Source organism: Volvox carteri (assembly GCF_000143455.1).
Source record: "Volvox carteri f. nagariensis unplaced genomic scaffold VOLCAscaffold_4, whole genome shotgun sequence".
Taxonomy (NCBI): Eukaryota; Viridiplantae; Chlorophyta; class Chlorophyceae; order Chlamydomonadales; family Volvocaceae; genus Volvox; species Volvox carteri.
The window spans coordinates 890,329-908,536 of record NW_003307547.1 but is presented as its reverse complement, the minus strand read 5'-3'; the positions used below and the strand labels follow the sequence as shown (position 1 = coordinate 908,536).

The 18,208-nt window shown below is 56.6% G+C and overlaps 3 protein-coding genes across 3 annotated transcripts; 1 reads left to right on the top strand and 2 right to left on the bottom strand.

Moving 5' to 3' along the window:
- Positions 1–110: 110 nt before the first annotated feature.
- splh2 (DEAH-box nuclear pre-mRNA splicing factor) lies at positions 111–7,878 on the bottom strand. The gene is made up of 15 exons (XM_002946681.1): positions 7,212–7,878; positions 6,735–6,875; positions 6,339–6,569; positions 5,847–6,029; positions 5,464–5,640; positions 4,558–4,662; positions 3,656–3,729; positions 3,081–3,199; positions 2,754–2,881; positions 2,508–2,615; positions 2,207–2,304; positions 951–2,071; positions 802–861; positions 373–456; positions 111–295 (listed from the first exon to the last, which is right to left on the bottom strand). Exons 1-12 carry the CDS (start codon positions 7,782–7,784, stop codon positions 1,882–1,884), a joined length of 2,127 nt encoding a protein of 708 aa, XP_002946727.1. The 5' UTR covers positions 7,785–7,878; the 3' UTR covers positions 111–295; positions 373–456; positions 802–861; positions 951–1,881.
- A 564-nt stretch (positions 7,879–8,442) lies between these two features.
- On the bottom strand, positions 8,443–9,664 carry VOLCADRAFT_109592 (uncharacterized protein). The gene is made up of 3 exons (XM_002946680.1): positions 9,410–9,664; positions 8,881–9,161; positions 8,443–8,671 (listed from the first exon to the last, which is right to left on the bottom strand). The coding sequence occupies exons 1-3, from the start codon at positions 9,545–9,547 to the stop codon at positions 8,518–8,520; spliced, it is 573 nt and encodes a 190-aa protein (XP_002946726.1). The 5' UTR covers positions 9,548–9,664; the 3' UTR covers positions 8,443–8,517.
- A 3,885-nt stretch (positions 9,665–13,549) lies between these two features.
- On the top strand, positions 13,550–18,042 carry VOLCADRAFT_79310 (uncharacterized protein; the record flags this gene model as incomplete). Its single annotated transcript, XM_002946862.1, has 8 exons — positions 13,550–14,344; positions 14,438–14,526; positions 14,680–14,847; positions 15,104–15,277; positions 16,051–16,251; positions 16,666–16,877; positions 17,392–17,599; positions 17,866–18,042. Exons 1-8 carry the CDS (start codon positions 13,993–13,995, stop codon positions 18,040–18,042), a joined length of 1,581 nt encoding a protein of 526 aa, XP_002946908.1. The 5' UTR covers positions 13,550–13,992.
- Positions 18,043–18,208: the final 166 nt, after the last annotated feature.

Sequence of the window (18,208 nt, the reverse complement as noted above, 5' to 3'; positions counted from 1 at the left end):
CGTAACTTCTTTTCGCTTACCGTTACGTGAACTAAACTTTTGGTACGGCATATGTGTAAATGGTTAACATGGCAAGGTTAACATGTCACTGCCCCTCCCTTGTTTCCATGCAGTTCTTGTAAAACGCTCTACCTTTTAAAACAAATTAATTTGAAAGTTCCGGTAACAAGCAATAGATACGCGTAGAATGGCCACATGCAAGTCAGCGCCCCGTGCCTTACTGGCTGCTCTGTTTTTACTTGCTCTTTTGCTTCAAACAGAGGCCTCCATCTATAGCAGGAGGCGTGGACTTAAGGTCATTTATTGCGCAATTCGCGTGTCCTCGTGCGACTGTCCTTCCTGACATGTACATGGTCGTTGGCTCTGTCGCAGACTGCTGGACTAAGCGAAGAACAGATAAACGAGGTTATGAAGGACCATGATCCTCGGCACATTCTTCATAAGCAAAAGCATAAGGTTAGTGAGACACTGGGTAGAAGCTTTGACGAGACCTTGTGTTGACAAGCGGCTCATGGCCGAAGACGATTTCCAGGGGCAACTTTTATGCGCAACGAGAAGTCGTAGATTAATAGGCCGCTAGGTATTCGTAATTGGTGCAACACAACATTCTGCTTCCAATTAGCAGTACTGCAGCACCGCCTAACTGTGGAGCATTTAGGACGAACGCATGCCGCTTTCCTTTTAAATCCATATCATTATCACACGAGTGATGCCTCCTCTTTGTACGGCATTTGAGTATACATATGTTTACCGGGTCGACGTGTTTCCCATGTTCTCTCGTGGCCTTGTCGCATAACGCAGGAGGGACTGAAGGCGCACCCTGAAGTCAAGCGCTATTTAGAATGGCGGGAGATGCACAAGGTGAGCGGTCTAGAGCCGTACGTATGTGTTTCCTTTGCGTCCAGCTCGGAAAACCCTAAGCTCACTGCCACGCCACTGTTGTACTGCAGGCGGGCCACCCAGAGGCAGCTTCTGCATTTGTGGGTAAAATCCCCCATGATTATATCCCGCATCTGATCGAAAAGCCGGACGCACACAAGGAGAAAGTGGAGCTATAAGGCTTTTCCGGCTGGGAGTTGTACATGTACCCGACTTGTGAAGGTTGAAAAAGGCAGCAGGATGTATAATGTACTGCAGGCTGCGTGATATAGCAAGGTTAAGCTGGTACCTGTGAACATGTACGTGAATTTACAGTGAATTTATCGCGGCAAAACAGGCTTGCATTTGTTCATGACCATTGTTTGCTCATGTCGTACATTTATGAACGTCCAGAGAGTGCGTTCAATGCAAGGTTGCCACGTCGACTAAGTACGTGTCAAAACTTTAAGTCAGTGCCACCAGATGGACATTGTTTGTTTGGGGAAACTGCCGAGGCGGCAGTCATGTATACGGACCAACGTCCACAATACTGTAGATGTGATTCTTAACCCAGAGGTGTTAAGGCAAGTGTAAAGCATACCTTGTTACCAAGTACCTAAAGAACAATACACAAGCAATATCCAATGGTCCCGCTAGCACTTGGCGCTCGCCCGACATCACTCGCGTTCATGTAAACGCGCTGCAGAAAATGATAAACCACCTCGCGCAACCCAGCAGAGCAGTCCCCTCGCCGGGCACCATCCAGCCGCGTCACTCACACACCGCTTCCCTGCCAGTACTTACCTGCCTGCTCTATACTCATGCAAACACGCCCCACCAAATACGCATGGCCATGACGTATGCTCTACGAGCATGCAATTTGTAAACAACAGCATGCGATGCCAAGGTTGTCCACTACCCGCTGCCCAGCAACGTGCCCCATGCTTAAAGCCCACGCATCATTTCTCCTTTCGCATCCTTCTCTCCGCTCAGCCATCCTTTTTAGCATACTTAACGGGCGCGTTAAAAGCGTTCGGACTTGTCTTTTTCCTTCTTGGCATACAACCGATCCAACGCGCGCTGGCAATCCCCCTTAGGGAAGTTCTCCAGGTCGAAATAGTGAGGGGCGATGTCCACCAGCCACTCCCCCTTAATGTCGAGGCACGTACGGATGTAATTCTTGGTCGTCAACACGAACTCCTGGTACAAAACCCTGCAACACACGGATGACGGCGAGCACTTCATCAGCTTTCGCCCAAATGTGCAAATTCATAAGAGTCGAGCCCTTTTGCCGCCACCAGGCCTCGCAAAAAACACCCTAAGCACATACGCTTCTGTTTGCACTTACCATTCGGGTTTGTGGTCAAGGCATGTGGAAGGATGCAGGTGTACCACCTGGTTGTCCTTCACCGTCAGATACTGGCCCTGGCGGGCCAGGTGCGCCACCTGCAGTCCAAAAAGCATCGTGCCATAAGCGCACATTGCGACAAACAGACCCCACACGTGAGCATAGCCATGCCATGCAGTATCGCTTAGCAGTTGATTAGAGCACTCGAGCAGCTTCGCGGAATGGCCATGACGGCACCGTAGTACCAGAGCCTCAAACCCCCCTTCCATAGTGCCGTTGCATGCAGCTCCCGTGGACATACCTGCATAAAGTAGCCAGCGGTAACAGCCTTCCGTATGTTGAGGTAGTAGTTCTTGTCCTCGTAGGGAGTGCTCAACAACCGCAGGTTCATGCGTGTGCAAATACGCACCTGCAACGGAGATGCACAGAAATTTAGGTCAGTTACGGTAATACGTCAGGAAACCGAATTATCAACGACATCCGGACAGCGGTCATCGATGAACCAGGTGACGGGGATGCATCTACATCTAGCTCGCTTCCCACCTACCAACTGGGTGCGAACGCTGTCCGCAGACTTCAACGAGCGGTAGTTGAGAAAATGTTCATAGCACCAGTTCGGGTCCTCGTTGTGGCTCTTCCAGGCGTGGTAAACATTGAGCATGGTGAGGTGGTCACCTGGGGAAAGCACGGAACCAAGCCAAGCATCGTGTTGAAAGGAACCCAGTCTGCCGTGACGCTGCAAACAAAATAACGCGTATATGGCCCATTGACTGGCTGCAACCAGCGGTTGCAGCTGGCCCAGTTCAGCCCTGCGCATATCACTTTGAGCGAACCAGAGGTACATGCAAGTAGCCCCAACGACCCTTTCACTCACCGTCAACGTGGGTGAAACGCGCCTTGGCCTCATCAGCAGCCTTGGCCGCTTCGCGCGGTCGCAGGAACACGTTTGGTGACGAAAGCATGGCCGCGATCGACAAAATTTCATTTGAACACCTGGAGGCCGTCGTCCAAGTCCAGTCGCAAGAGGCGCCAAGGATACCAGCAGCGCCGCGCCATTCCACGCGTGGACGACCGCGCGACGATAACGCAGCGGATGGCGTGCAGTGCGAGTGCAAGACGCGGAGACGCGTGCATACGTGCGCGTGCGTGCAATTGCATTGTGGGCGTGAATATGCGTGCAGTTTCGCGTGTGCAGTGCAGGTATGAGGTGTCCCATCGAAACAGTAACGAGGGAGGGCAGCACAGGTGAGTTGTGGCCAAGGCAGGCGAGAGGCGAAGAGGATAACAACATACACCACTCAGCGATATCGTACACAAACTCTGCGCCACAGCGGCCCCGCCTAAAAAGACTACCGCCGTGGGCATACGTTTAGGCCGCATGCTGAGGTGTCGAACCCTCTGTCACCCACTCTAATCACCCTCCCTGGCCCGGCGCGCCGCCTATAGCACCTGAACTCGGGCGATGCGACAAGCATCTTGGCCAGCTGGGGGTCGAGCGGAAACTCCGACATGATGCTGCCGATCTGTTGTATTTGCCCGCCACAGTAAGGCGAGCAGGAAATGAATGGCCCGACAGGACCATCCAAAGCAGCAAATACGAGATGCATTCACGGGACGGGGCTCAGCGAGGTTAAGACATTAGCGGCGGTAAAGGTGAACCCCGCGGGTCCAGAGCAATAAGCCGGGGCGCCAAACAGAGGGTACATGCCAGCAGCGCGGAAGACAACATTGTGCAAGATGAGGGACACATCGACAGCCCGCTTTGCGCAAGAGAAAAGAGCAAGATGCGGCATGAACAGCTGAGAAAGGGAGCCTGCACGGCAGGGCAAGCGAGGCCCGGACGGGACTGAAGCCTACGCGAGGCGCTGAGCCCTGCGCCACGGGCAAACAGACAAATGTAAATGTGCCCCAACAATCCAAGGAAAAGAAGCTAGCTGAATAGGATCAACACAGATCTCGTTGCCTTTCATCTTCGCATGGTAACAACAAGTCAGGGCCGAAAAAAATACTGCCCCATAATGGGCAAGCACGCATTTAGTGTCTGGATCTATGGAAAGCCCCTCACAACCAAACATGATCTCCTTAACAGAACACGCAACCAACAGAAAAGCTCCAACACTCCCGACCAACAAACCGTTTTGCAGCTTAGTCAAAAACTGAAGCTCCTGCCGTGCAAACCCGCACAAAGCCGGAGTCCAACCAACGAGCAGCAACAGCCCCATATGGAGCCTCAAAAGAAGAGTGACATGGCCAAGCGCACGACAAAGGCGCCCCAAAGGGGGGCGCTTCCGATGGCTAGGCCACCTGCCGACGGTTCCGGTTCCAGTGCTATAGGCATAGCTCCAACTCACGGGCGTCAGGTTGCCGTCGTCGTCCATGGCGCCCAGGTAGTTGAGGAGCTCCAGTGCGCGCATGAGAGTCTCGGGTGCGGGCGGGTCCATGAAGTCGAAGTGCACCTGCGACATGGAGATAGGGTTGAACCTAATGCACCAGCAAGTCCAGTAATTCCAGCCATTGCACCGCCTCAAGATTTCATTGCTCAAACATAAGCTTGTCTTCAAATTTTTACATCATGAACTCAGGACGAGGAATGAAATTTTCATCACAGCAATGAAAGTCCCCGAGGCTGAGGCAATAGTGGAGGGGTACATGCCAACCCCGGCAAACCGACCCATGCTTGCCGTGCACAACGCCTGAATGCCAACTCTGAAAGACTGTAGTCTCGGCCATGTTGCTCAGATATATGCTTGTCAAAACGATCATCAGCCTATGTCAGGACGAGGAATGTAGATATCCTCACAGCAACACAGCGGCGAAACGATGAGACACAGTGGAAATGCAAATGCCATCGCCCACGACCGCAGCAGTAATCTCCGCGCAGAACGCGGGAACCCCATTGCAAATTACAAAGATCTCGGCAACGTTGCTCAGATATATGCTTGTCATACTGATCATCAAGGTAAATCAGGACGAGGAATGAAGATATCCTCACAGCAACGAATCCGTCTAGTCACTGTACTACCTAATGCAGGCTCATATATGCACAATGCCGCAGCAATTTGCCTAGGGCGACCTGAAGGAGAGAACGAGGGCAAAACATGACAAGTGACCGTAAAGTCCACCATCCACGCGTAGCTGTAGCTAGGGCGTGGCGGCATGTAGAAGTAGATATTACCGCAAGCCCCGAAACTGCCCCAAGCAATTATATCCGATCGTGGTATCCATCTAAACCACCACACACGACTAAAGGGCCGTACCAGATCGTCGATGCCCAGCTTCTTGAGTTGCAATACAACGCTGCCTAGGTTGGAACGCAGAATCTCCGGGTACGTCTGCTCCTGTAGGTCCTTCTTGAAGGAGGCCTCCGTGTAGAGCCGGAAGCACTTGCCCGGTTGCGTTCGGCCGGCACGACCTGCTCGCTGGTGGGCCGAAGCCTGCAAAGGCACAGCATATCAGACTGTGAGACTGCAGGGTTGGTTCTGGGCCAAAGCTATTGCACATATACCAAACGCAGCACGAGCCTACCCGAAGCATACACCTTACATAAAGCCAACCTATCTTGGGTAACATAACCTATAACAAAAAGCCCTGGCAGCGGTCACCACCCTAAGGAAAGCCCTGTATCAGGTTCCAATCTCACCCGCGAGATAGGCGACACGAGCAGCGACTCGACGCGAATGCGGGGGTTGTAGACCTTTTGCTTGGCGAAACCCGGATCAATCACATAAACAATACCGTCAATGGTTAGAGACGTCTCGGCGATGTTGGTTGAGATGACTATCTTGCGCCCAGCCGGACCTCCCTCGCGCGCGGGTGGCGGTGCCTGTCGCACGCAACGAAACAGAAGCGAAGAACGTTTTCAAAACAAGTCATGCAGAGATTTCTGCACCCCATTTGGTCATTGTGTCGTGGCCCGCACTGCTGCAGCTGAAAGCCGTAACACCTACTGGTGCACGAGTGCCATGTGATGCGCCGCCGTCCATGCAGTGTCCAAGAATAGCAGCCGTCAGTCTGTGCAACAGGGTGTGTGCAAGGTCTAATCGCGCTGGCCCGAAGCTATGACGTCTTTACCCCGCCCCTCCTCCTGCCGGCGCCATCCTCTCGCCAAACATCTTTGTGCATGGCAACCCACCGGCTCGAAGATACGTTGTTGCTGCTGCGGGGGCAGCGTCGAGTACAGCGGCAGCACCTTCACGGGTCCGACCTTATCGCCCATTCCGGTCAGCTCCTTGGTAACCTTCCTGCACGCGTCCTCGATCTCCTCTTCACCCGTCAGGAAGAGCAGCACATCGCCCGGAGGCTCACACACGTGAATCTGAACCACCGTGCGGATGGCGGCCTCCAGGTAATCGCGCTCAGGCTCCTGAACGCAGAGGTGGCAAGGTGGTGGTGACAGGAACAGTTCTCACAGGTTGTGGTGGGGAGTGAGAACAGGACAGTGCGAGACAGGAAGTGCTGAAAATGAAGCCGTCTATCCAGCTTAACAAGCTGAATGTTATCCGGCCCAGCCACAAACCCTCTTGCTCACCTGCGTGTAGAAAATCTCCACGGGATGTAGGCGACCTGGCACCTTCATGAGGGGTGCGTCCAGGAAGTAGCCTTGGAACTTCTCAGCTTCGAGGGTAGCACTCATAACCACTAGCTTCAGGTCCTTTCGCTGCTTAAGAATCTGTCGTGTGTGAGTGGGTTGAAGCCAGAAACGCACGCAGCGGGTGTTTTCTTAACGGTGCACGGCCGAGGTCGAAGAGCGTCTGGTAGTAAGCGGACTTTTACCCATTCCATTGCTTCTACAATCCTTCTCGTCAGTTCATGGGCGACAGAGACTAACGAGCCAAGCCAAGTCGTGGCACGCGAGACATGCATGCATGCTGGTCGGAGGTATTGCCCCACCCTCGACGACCCCGAGCACACGATAAGCTAACCTCCACCCCTGGCAACTCGCCTCGAGATCCACGCAAGCCTTCACAATAAGGTGACAACGTACCCCAGGCTGCACGCAACGAACCTCTTTAAGCAGGCCGAACAACACGTCCGTCGCCAGCGTGCGCTCGTGTGCCTCATCCAGGATGATGACCGAGTAGCGCTCCAGCAACGGATCCGTCATAGCCTCTCGCAAGAGCATACCGTCGGTAAGGAACTTCACGCACGTCTTCGGCCCGGAGCACTCCTCGAAACGGATGGAGTACCCGACCTCCTCGCCGAGGACAACATCCATTTCTTCAGCTACACGACGAGCAACGGACATCGCGGCCACCCTTCTTGGCTGGGTGCATGCCACCATCTTGCGGTTTGCGGTATAGCCAGCCTCAGCAATGAACTGCGGAATCTGAGTAGTCTTGCCGCTGCCCGTCTCGCCCACGAGAACCGTCGTTTGGTGATTATTAATCATATCGACAAACTCATCTTTGGCCTGCCAAACAGGCAGGCCGTGCCGCTTTGCCAGGATATCATAATACCGCTGGCTGTAAGGGCGCCCTGTGAAGGGGTTGACGGCTGGAACGTCACCAGGTGGCCCAGGCCTCTTGCGTCCTGAGTCTTCCTCTGTTAACTCTAATTTTCGCTTACGGTCGCCGCTCATGGCTCAGCCGCCCTAACGCCGCCCTAGAATGTTCTTTACGCTTGACAGAAACGGCTTTGCCTGCTTTGCTGTATTTCTGTGGGCAATTACATTGTCTGCACTGAAAGACGTTGGATAAGTTCGCTGCCATGTCTAAATTGGGAAACGTATATTGTACGGTGACCCGTACATCATTGGTTTTCCGGATGGTCTAGATGCCAGTCCATATTTTAACAAAGAGCATTGCAGAAAGCACGCCCAGCTATGCAACCACGCCGGCATGTCGCATCTCGTTTTCCAATTGGCCATTTCCAACAGCTTGCAGGAACCCTACGAAATGCACCTGGGTATCGCATCGCCCCTTAATAAGGTGATTTTTTTCCTCTGGGGATGGCTGGAAAAACCCTGTCCTGGGCCTTCGTAATGGCTGTTCAGTGTCAATCGAGGCGGACAGCACCCGTGCCTTCTTCGGGGGGAAAAGGAACTGGGGACGGAACTGGGCAGTCAGTTTTCAAACAGTCTCCGACGAACATTAAGCAAACCCAAAACACCTTGACGCAGCCAGTGCTCACTTGGCGCTTAAGCAATTCTCTGTACCCGGACAACCATCCTATTAAGGCAGAAGGGTAAAAAGCCACCATTCGCACAAACAAGCCAGCACCTAGCAATTACCCTCTCCCTCTCCCGCCTGAAAGCCCCAGCCTGAATGCACCGGTGCCCCTAGCGTACGCACAAAACCTAACCACGTGACCGTCTAAACTCCCCTCCCGGTCGTCAGTTTTGCGAAGCGTGACGTCATGCTCTGCATGTCCGTCGCTTTCTGCACGTTTGCTGGAAGCTGCGTGCCCATGAGCTTGGCGATGTTGGGCTTAATTCCGATGTTGCAGATGACGTAAAGGAACATGAAACTGTAGGGACCAGGCGGGAACGCACAGAGCGAGAAAGACTTCCTTGAGTTAAGTAACCTGCGGCGAGCTAGACCCAGTTGCACAAGAACAAGTTGCAAATCGTACACCCCTACCCGTACAGCGGCCGGTTCATAGCTCCAACCCCATGCTAGCCCAGTACCGCAGCAAACGGCTCCCCGAAATCCTCACAGCAGCGATAACGGTACTACCTGCAGTCATTGGCCCCCGGCTTCTCCAGCCACTGGTGTGCTAGCCGGGAGAAGGGGAACATGGGAGCGAAAGGCAGCTTCGCGACCGACTTGCCCATGTACCAGGTACGCAGGACGTAGAACATGGTTGCCAGCGACACGCTCATGATAGCGTACTGCTTCATGCGGTAGTAGAAGAAGTCACGGCTCATGTACGTGAGCTGTACCTCTAGCGCGCGCTCGCGTTTCTTCTGTGCAGATGTCGTTGATGCAGCCCCAGCGGAGGCTAGGCGCTCAAGCTCCTGCAGGCGTATGCACAGTGCCAACGAGATTATAGGTGGATTACAGAAGTGGATTCAAAGCAGGAGCCTGGACGGTAGCACAGCACAGGCTCTAAGTCCCAAGGGACGCAGGGTATGAGGGGTGTTTCGCACACAAAGGGTACAGCTGCCAGGCGCCCCACTTCCCTCCACCGCTATATGATAGCTCCAGTTCCCCCAATCTCTAGCTAGCCAACGTGCCCTGGAAGAGATCAGAGTGTATGATTTACCTTGCTGGTGCGATCAATATCTGCGACGATACGCTTGAAACCCGATGAATTAGATACAAACAGTACGGTCAGAACCTCCACCAAGAGGATAACAAAGCAGCTCAAGCCCACAATGGCCACGGGCGCCGGAAGCGCCATTCCTGCTTAGCCTAACCTAGAGATGTGAAACCTATGTGATTTACTCTTATTAGTCCACGACCTGCACCGGTCCAGCTCCTTGACGACAGGCGGCGCGGCTGAGTCAGGCAAAGCGCATCTTGCGCATTCTAGGGCTTGGGGTAATCCTAAATAATAAGAAGTAACCTAACACGTTTTCGGCTAGAGGCGTGAATTTGAAGATGTACCTTTCCAGCAGCTTTTGGTTGCAACAAACTTCAACAGTTCAACAACTGAACGACGTTCCGAATGACTCTGTACGCACTCGTCGATCTCTGCTGTCGTGTTTTAGCTGAAGAACTGCTGCGTGGCGTAATTCCAGGTAATGCCGATTTCCCATTCTCAGGCTCAGGGACCTGGCAAACCCGATTGCTCCCCCGCTTTACAGTATCCAGACCTGGCAAGCACTCGCTAGCTATATTTTTCACACGCCATTTCCCAGTACACAAGAAGCCATCAAAATCTCCTAAGTAATGTATGCATACGGTCGCGCACACCACACCTCCGGTGCGTGAACCACGCAAAGCTGTCCACCTTTCCGCAATCTGCCACGCGCAGCTCATTTTCCAGCTGACATAACCGAGCCGGAGCTGTTGTCCAGGATCTATGAGCTCTACAGGGCAAGGCAAGCAGTCCGGATCGCGCCCCCATCCTATCCTGTGGTCCCCGGGAGGATGTTCGGTACGGTGCCGCCATGCAGCTCCCATGTCGACAAACCTTACAAACGCATACAGCACGTTTCCTTAACGCAATTCCTTAAAGCATGCTTCCCTTCCGTTCTCCTCGCTGACAATATACCATAGCATCATTTGCCGTTACATCGTCATGGCTTCCTGCGCCTCGTGCTGTGGCTCACCAACCATGCTCCGTTACACAAGTACAAGTCTCATGCCGTAAGCGCTGGTTCCGCTTACACATACACATACACATACACACATGCTCAGTCTCCAAGACTCGGTTTGGGCCCGCACCTCAGGCTCCAGGTCGTTCCAAAGGACCATGCCGCCCTGCTGCGCCACCTGCTTGTGCTCCAGGCCTTCGCGGAGGAGTGGTGAGACTTGAGGGGGGGAGGGGTGCGCCGCCTCAGCCACCTGCAGGGCTGGGAAGCAGCGTTGGGAACAGTGGGCAGTGCGGAGCGGAGGTTCGAGGCGGGTTGACGGCTCGGCACATGCGCGCGCGCGTGTGTGTGTGTGTGTGTGTGTGTGTGTGTGTGGCGGCGTCGGGTCTGAGGCCGATTTCAAAATCTTCAACACGGCGCTACAGGTCTCAACCCCTTATTCCTGTACCTCGCGGGCCCCGGCCTTTCCTACCTGTTTTCTTAACCTACGCTTGCGAGCTGCCCTCACCCCAGCGCGCACCCATAACCTCACCCACACCCACACCCACACCCGCACGCAGGCAGGTCCGGCAGCTTCGTCTGTCCGTTCTTCAGCCCCGCACCTGCCGCGCCCTGTCCCAGCTGCACCTGGTCGCTTCACAGCTGCGACATCTGGAGCTGTACGGGGCCGCCTGGATGACGGACCTCACCTTCTTGAAGGTACCACCACCGACGTCACCACCGACGTCACCGCCATTGCCTCCAGCCGCCCTGCCGCCGCCGCTGCCTGTTCCCACGCATCCATCAGCTCGGCAGTGCCCGCCAGGTAACGGCGCCGTGGTGGAACCCGCCGCCGCCGCTGCAGCCGCCGCCGGCACCGTGGCCCCAGGAGGAGACGCAAGCCCCTGGCCGCCGGCCCAGGTTCATGAGGACGGGCCCCTCCAGCTGACCTGCCTGGCGCTAAGGGGATGTCGGCAGCTGCCGCCGGGCGCCCTGGGCCCGGGGCTCCTGGGTTTGGCGCCGTGGCTGCGGGTGCTGGACCTGAGCAGCGCGGAGCGGCTGGACGACTCCTGTGCGGGGGTGCTGGCGGCATTGGGCAGGCTGCAGGTATGGCAGTGGATGGGTGGGCTTAGGCAGAGGCAGTGGGCAGTGCGCAGCCTTCCTTCCGGGAGCCCTTTGCCCTGGTGGGCTGGCTGTGTAGTTTGGTGGGGAGCTTGTGCCACATACATACATACATACATACATACATACATACATACATACATACATACATACATACATACATACATACATACATACATACATACATACATACGCATACGCTCCGCAGGTGCTCAATCTAAACTACACGGCGGTGGGGGACGCCACACTGGCGGCGCTAACGTACGGCGCCCGAGCGAGGGCCTGGTCTCGGAGCCACGGGACCCCGCCGCCGGCTGAGGCTGCCGCGTGGCCCGAGTGCGTGCAGCGGTGATAGTGGTGGTGGTGGTGGTGGTGGTCTGTGACGGTAGCAGTGGTACATGTCGACCTTAGAATGTAGGCCGGATAGGGCCGGATAGGGCCGGATACGGCCAGGTGTGTGCAATCTGAAGCGACGTGTGATGCGACAAGGGGGACAGGGGGGGGAGAGGGGGATAGTGGCGGCGCTCGGGACTTCAGCAACCCGAGCACGGTTCCATCGGATGAGAAGCCGATACGAGTGGAGAGTGTACTCACGTGACATGTTGCCATGGGTAGGAATGGCTCTCGGTACAGCGGCCCGCTGGCAAAAGATAAGAGGCGCGCCTGCCCTGTACGGTACGGCACCGTGCAGGCCGTAAGGCCTAGGTAGTGGCAGTGGCCGTGGCAGCACCCCGGGGGGGACCTCTTGGGGCCCCTTTTCCCCTTTCCTCTCTCGCATGATCTATAAGCAACCCCCTCTCCCTCTCCCCCTGTCTCCTCCCGTCCTCACAAATGCCGGTAATGAGTTGTGGGGAAGTTCCTCCAGAATTGATCAGTTGACGCCGGTAGCAGTAGTAGTAGTAGTTGGAGGTGGTGGTGGTGTGTTTGGATGTCACCTTAGTAGATTCTTTGCTTAGTTGGATCATGATACCCCCCGTGGTGATGATTCCTCCCTTCACCCCTCTCCCGGCAGTTGCTCCCCACTCTCCCTCTCCCCCCCGCCTCTCTGTTTTCTGCATTTTGGCTCCGTTTAGCTCCCCGGCGCATTTCATTGTTTCCATTCTCTTCCCCCGTCTTCCCAGCAGCTTCAATCGTTCTTGGTTCGTCTTCCCCCCTTCTTCCCCCCTTCTTCCCCCCTTCTTCCCCCCTTCTTCCCCCCTTCTTCCCCCCTTCTTCCCCCCCAGGTTATCCATCCAGCGGTGGCACCTGGCAGGTACCCGTGTCACGGGAGGCGGTGTGGCTCTGCTGCTGGAGACACCCCAGCTGCACTTCCTGGACGTGCGGGGAGCAGGGGTACCCAGGTGGGGAGGTGGAGACCGGGGTTTCCTTGACACGGATCTCTGGTGGTGGGCCGCTGTCGGGCTGCGCTGACTGACCAGGGGACTCTTGGGCCTTCTTGGGTTCAAGTAGAGGGGGCTAGTATCCGCGGGGGGCGTGGATGATGGACATCGCCAGCCAGGACAGGCCGGGATACAGGATTGGTGTGTGGGGCCGGCGCTATGGCCTCCCTCGCCTTGTTCTTTCCCAGCGCCATTTTCCGCATGTTGTCCTTCCATCCCGCCCAGCTCCCCCACCTTTCGCTTCGTTCATTACTACCCCCCCCTCGCTCTCCGGCCCCTCCATACAACACAACAAAACGCAACGCAACTAATGCAGAGCCGCTCTGAGGCCGCTGGAGAGCCGCTTTCGACTGGCTCTGGTCCAGGGGGCCGTCCTGGCCGCATCCAACGCCCTGGCAGCTGCCCTGGTGAATAATCCGGATCTGCCGGCCTGTGTCTGCGACCCCGCCGAGCTGGCGGCGCTAGGACCCACCACCTCAGCGGCGTCCGCAGCAAGGGCTCGGCGCAGGCAGCAGGCAGCGAGGCTGCGGGAGCAGAGAGGCATCTCGGGCGGCGGTGGAGGTGCAGAGCAGCGACAGGGAGGGGAAGGGAGGGCGGTGGGGGGTGCGGGGCCGGGCGGGCAAGGCGTTGCGGGGCGTGTGGCGTTACGAGGCGGAGATGGGGTGGCGGACTGGGAGGCGGACTGGCGGCAGCAGTGGGCGACGTTGGGAATTCAGGATATGGTGGATACGTGCGAAGAACTACTGAGGCTGGAAGCGCAGATGGGGCTCCACAGCTGGGGCTAAGCGGTCGGCTGCTGCGGCTAAAGGTGCCTGGCAAATGTCTTGGCTGGTGGTTCCTGTCCGTCTGTAGTTTGCACGGAACTAGGTTTCGGTAAACGCAAAATATGATATTATTTTTCTAAGATCTATAATTTCCTTAGAATGATTTCTGTTCATTATTGCATGGCTTGCTTGCTTGTGACATGGCATGCCTGAATCCTTAGGATGAGTCGCTGCAAGGAGTAATAGATCTGCTTATTGAAACGGATTGAGGAATTGTTTTTGGGACCTTTTAGCTCTGGCCTTGACTCAGGTTGCTTTCAGGAGTGCAGCGCCTGATTTCGGAATATGTACGGAACATTAAAGTTAATGTTGCATTACGCCTTCAGCATCCCTGTGCTCACCTGTAAAGTTGCTGGATGCTCCTACGCACCTCTTGCTGCTTTACTACTTTACGACGTTAATACCATAATGGCCCGTGTTATTAGGGAAGCCCTTGGAGTGACTGGTGGAAGTGGATTGTTAGGCCGCAGCGTGTTAAGCCAAGTTGTAAATGGCTGTCGTGCTCTTATGTCATCGATGCCGGCTGTCGACTCGGCAACAACGCCTCGGTTGCCTGATTTCGCGCACACCCCAGCACCATACACAGGCCCGTCTGCTGAGGAGGTGCTTGCGTTACGAAAGCAGTATTTGAGTCCTTGTAAGCTCGCGTAATGCCACGATCGTCTGCAGTGGGACGTAAACCCTAGTGGATCGCGCTGACTCCGGATGACGTCGCACCAACTGACTGCAGCGCTCTTCCTACACTTTAAGAAGCCTGTCATGATTGTCGAAGGCAAGATGCAGTACCTCTACGATGAGCGTGGACGACGCTACTTGGACGTAAGACCATGTCATGTTACCGCTTCTTGGTGAAACTGTACTTGATGGGGTGCATCCTCACCATGGCCAATCCGTTGTTCCCCTTCAAAATTTGCTCTTTTATTACGGCATGCTTGCAATTACCCGAAATTGTCAACCTATTACCTCGCCCAGGCCTTTGCTGGCATCGTAACGGTGAGCGTTGGGCACTGCCACCCAGCCGTGACGGAAGCCATCAACCATCAGAATCAGCTTCTGCAGCACACCACCACCATCTACCTGAACAACCAAATTGCCGAATACGCCAAAGAGCTCGCGGACCGGATGCCAGGCAACCTGAAGGTGAGACACCACCCCTTCAGGCACCTTCCCCTCAAAACACAACAGTTTCCGCCTTCCCTTTCCCTTAACCCCCCACCGGCCCATATCCATGTGGTTACGCTTAGCTTGCTCTCCACGACCAGCTGCTATCCTCCATACTCGCTGCCTCCTGGGGCCGCCTGCTCTCGCCCCCCTGGCCCCCTCGCTCCCGTTCTCCCTCCTCCTTGCATATCACCATCATTTCCCCCCTTTGGCCCCCCCCTGGCCCGCCCCCTAGGTGGTTTACTTTGTGAACTCGGGCAGTGAGGCCAACGACATGGCCATCATGCTGGCTCGCCTGTACACGGGCAACTGGGACATGATCTGTCTGCGTAACGCCTACCACGGAATGAGCATCGGCACCATGGGCACCTGCGGACAGCACACCTGGAAGCAACCCATGCCGCAGGTGGTGGGGCCGGGGGGGTGTCATGGGATCTGCGTGCCTGCCGGGGGGGGAACGGGGAAGTGGGGAAATACCCCTTAGAAAGCCAATTTAGAGGGGATTTCCGCCGGGACGTGCTTTGGCAGGTAAGTAGATGCTGACTGCCGAAATCGTTCAACGGCGGGGTGGGGGGGAGGAAAGGAGGGGGGGCCAGGAGGAGGCGGTCAGACGAACGCATGTCATCACCGCCAGCCGCAACTGCGGCAGGGAGGGGGGAAGAAAGGGGTGGAAAGAGCGCGGGAAGGAGCGTGGGCCAGTGCCGGCAGTCTAGGGCAAGTTGTGCATCAGCAGCTTTCGTGGCGTGCTCACCAATACCCCTCGTGCTCACCAATACCCCTCGTGCTCACCAACACCCCTCGTGCTCACCAACACCCCTCGTGCTCACCAATACCCCTCGTGCTCACCAACACCCCTCGTGCTCACCAATACCCCTCGTGCTCACCAATACCCCTCGTGCTCACCAACACCCCTCGTGCTCACCAACACCCCTCGTGCTCACCAACACCCCTCGTGCTCACCAATACCCCTCGTGCTCACCAATACCCCTCGTGCTCACCAACACCCCTCGTGCTCACCAACACCCCTCGTGCTCACCAACACCCCTCGTGCTCACCAATACCCCTCGTGCTCACCAATACCCCTCGTGCTCACCAACACCCCTCGTGCTCACCAACACCCCTCGTGCTCACCAACACCCCTCGTGCTCACCAACACCCTCACCGCGCGTCACCCTTTCACAGGGCTTTGGCTACCACCACGCATTGAACCCGGATCCGTACCGAGGGCCGTACGGCGACGACGGCCCGCGCTACGCTGCTGACGTGGCAGATCTTATTTCCTCCGCTACTCCTGGCCGAGTGGCGGGTTTCGTAGCTGAGACCATTCAGGGTGTCGGGGGTGCCGTACCACTGGCCACTGGCTACTTGCCTGAGGTGTACAAGGTGGGGATTAGGGGGCCCGATGGAAGGGTGCAGGGTAGGGAAGGGGACAGGTGCGCAGAAGTCAAAGACACAACTGCCGCCGTCTTGGTTGCGAAACGCCAAAGACCGGAGAGGCGGAAGTGTGCGGTGCGGTGGAAGGGAAGTGGATGGTGGATTGGGGGGTGGGTGGAGAGAAGGTCAAGTGGGAGATCTGCGTACCGTATCGGGGTGTGTGTGTGTGTGGTGCGGTGTTTGTCATGGTGTTTCTTTCCGGGGGTATACCAGGGGGGGTGTAACGCCCCTGCGCGGCCTTTTCACTCACAGGCACACCGTCCGCCATTACAGCACGCATGAGACCCGACCTCGAACCCCCCCGCCTACACATACACGCATACACATACATTCACGCGTACACGCATGCCGCCGCGCCCGCAGATGATCCGAGCCGCCGGCGGTGTGTGCATCGCGGACGAGGTTCAGACGGGCTTTGGTCGTACCGGCGGCCACTACTGGGGCTTCCAGCGGCAGGGGGTGGTGCCGGACATCGTCACGCTGGCCAAGGGTATCGGCAACGGACTGCCCCTGGCGGCGGTGGTCACCACGCCGGAGATAGCCGCGTCCATGGCCAGCAGGCTGCACTTCAACACGTAAGGGGGGGAAAGGGGAGGGGGGGGGAAGTGGCGGGAGGGAGGGCGAGGGCGCAGCAGCGGCGGTGGAGGGGGATGGTGGGTAGCAGCAGCAGCGGCACCAACCGCCTGGGAACACGGGGAGAGAGAAGAGCTGGAGGGAGGGGCGGGGGAGTACGTGCCTTTGTATGTATGTATGTATGTATGTATGTATGTATGTATGTATGTATGTATGTATGTATGTATGTATGTATGTATGTACCTCGCGAGGTACGGGGGAATTACTTGTTCGTTCTTTCTCTTCAGGAAGTGACGGGCCTGGGGCAGGCCGCTGCCCGAGCGCTGTCGGGCTGTGTAGGACAGCGCACCGCAACGCGGTATGCGCTTCCTCGCCATCTACCCCCGACCGGCCCCTTGGCAGTGGATTAATTTTGCTTCTTGTTCCACCTTCTGATTTCCACCTTCCCCCCGTTTTCCCCCGTTTCACCCCCCCCCACGCTCCGCCTGCGACACCCCTGTGGTGTGTTTCGTGAAGGTACGGCGGCAACCCGGTTTGTTCCGCGGGCGGTCGGGCTGTACTGCGTGTGGTGGATCAGGAGCGGCGTCAGGAGCACTGCGGGCAGGTGGGGGAGCACCTGCTGGGGCGACTGAGGGCGCTGGCGGCGAAACATGACATCATCGGAGACGTGCGTGGCGCCGGGCTGATGCTGGGGGTGGAGCTGGTCAAGGACCGGAAGACCAAGGTCAGCGGCAGCAGGGGGGGTAGAGGTTGGAGGGGTCCCGTTGAGGCAGCGGCAGCAGGGGGCAGCTAGGCTGAGATGGACATCCTGACAAAGGGACTTTATTCCCTTATAGCAGTTAATCGCTTTGCTCGTAAACAATCGCTTTTCGCTGTGGCCGGTTGTGGTTTCGGAGAGTGTATTTGATTTGATTTGATTCCAAATCGCGTCCGGGTCGTGCCAGGGTCCGTCGCTTTGTCGCGCTCTCAACCCCATACCGCCCCCCGCAGGAGCCCGCCAAGGCCGAGACAGCGACCGTGATGGAGTTCATGAAGGACCTCGGTGTGCTGATGGGCAAGGGGGGCCTGCACGGCAACGTGTTTCGCATCAAGCCGCCAATGTGCTTCAGCCGCCAGGATGCGGACTTCCTGGTCGAGGTCATGGACCTGGCCATTAGCAAGCTGTGAGGGCGTCAGGGCCGAGCAGCAGCCCCCGGGGGGGCAGTGGGGATGATTTGAAGGGATGTAGTGAGGGAGCGCGAGGGACGAGGGACGAGAAGGAAAGGCAGGAAGGAAGACAGAAAAGCAACGGGAGATGAGACCCCTCCCCGGAGTCTGTTGGGTACGTTGGGGA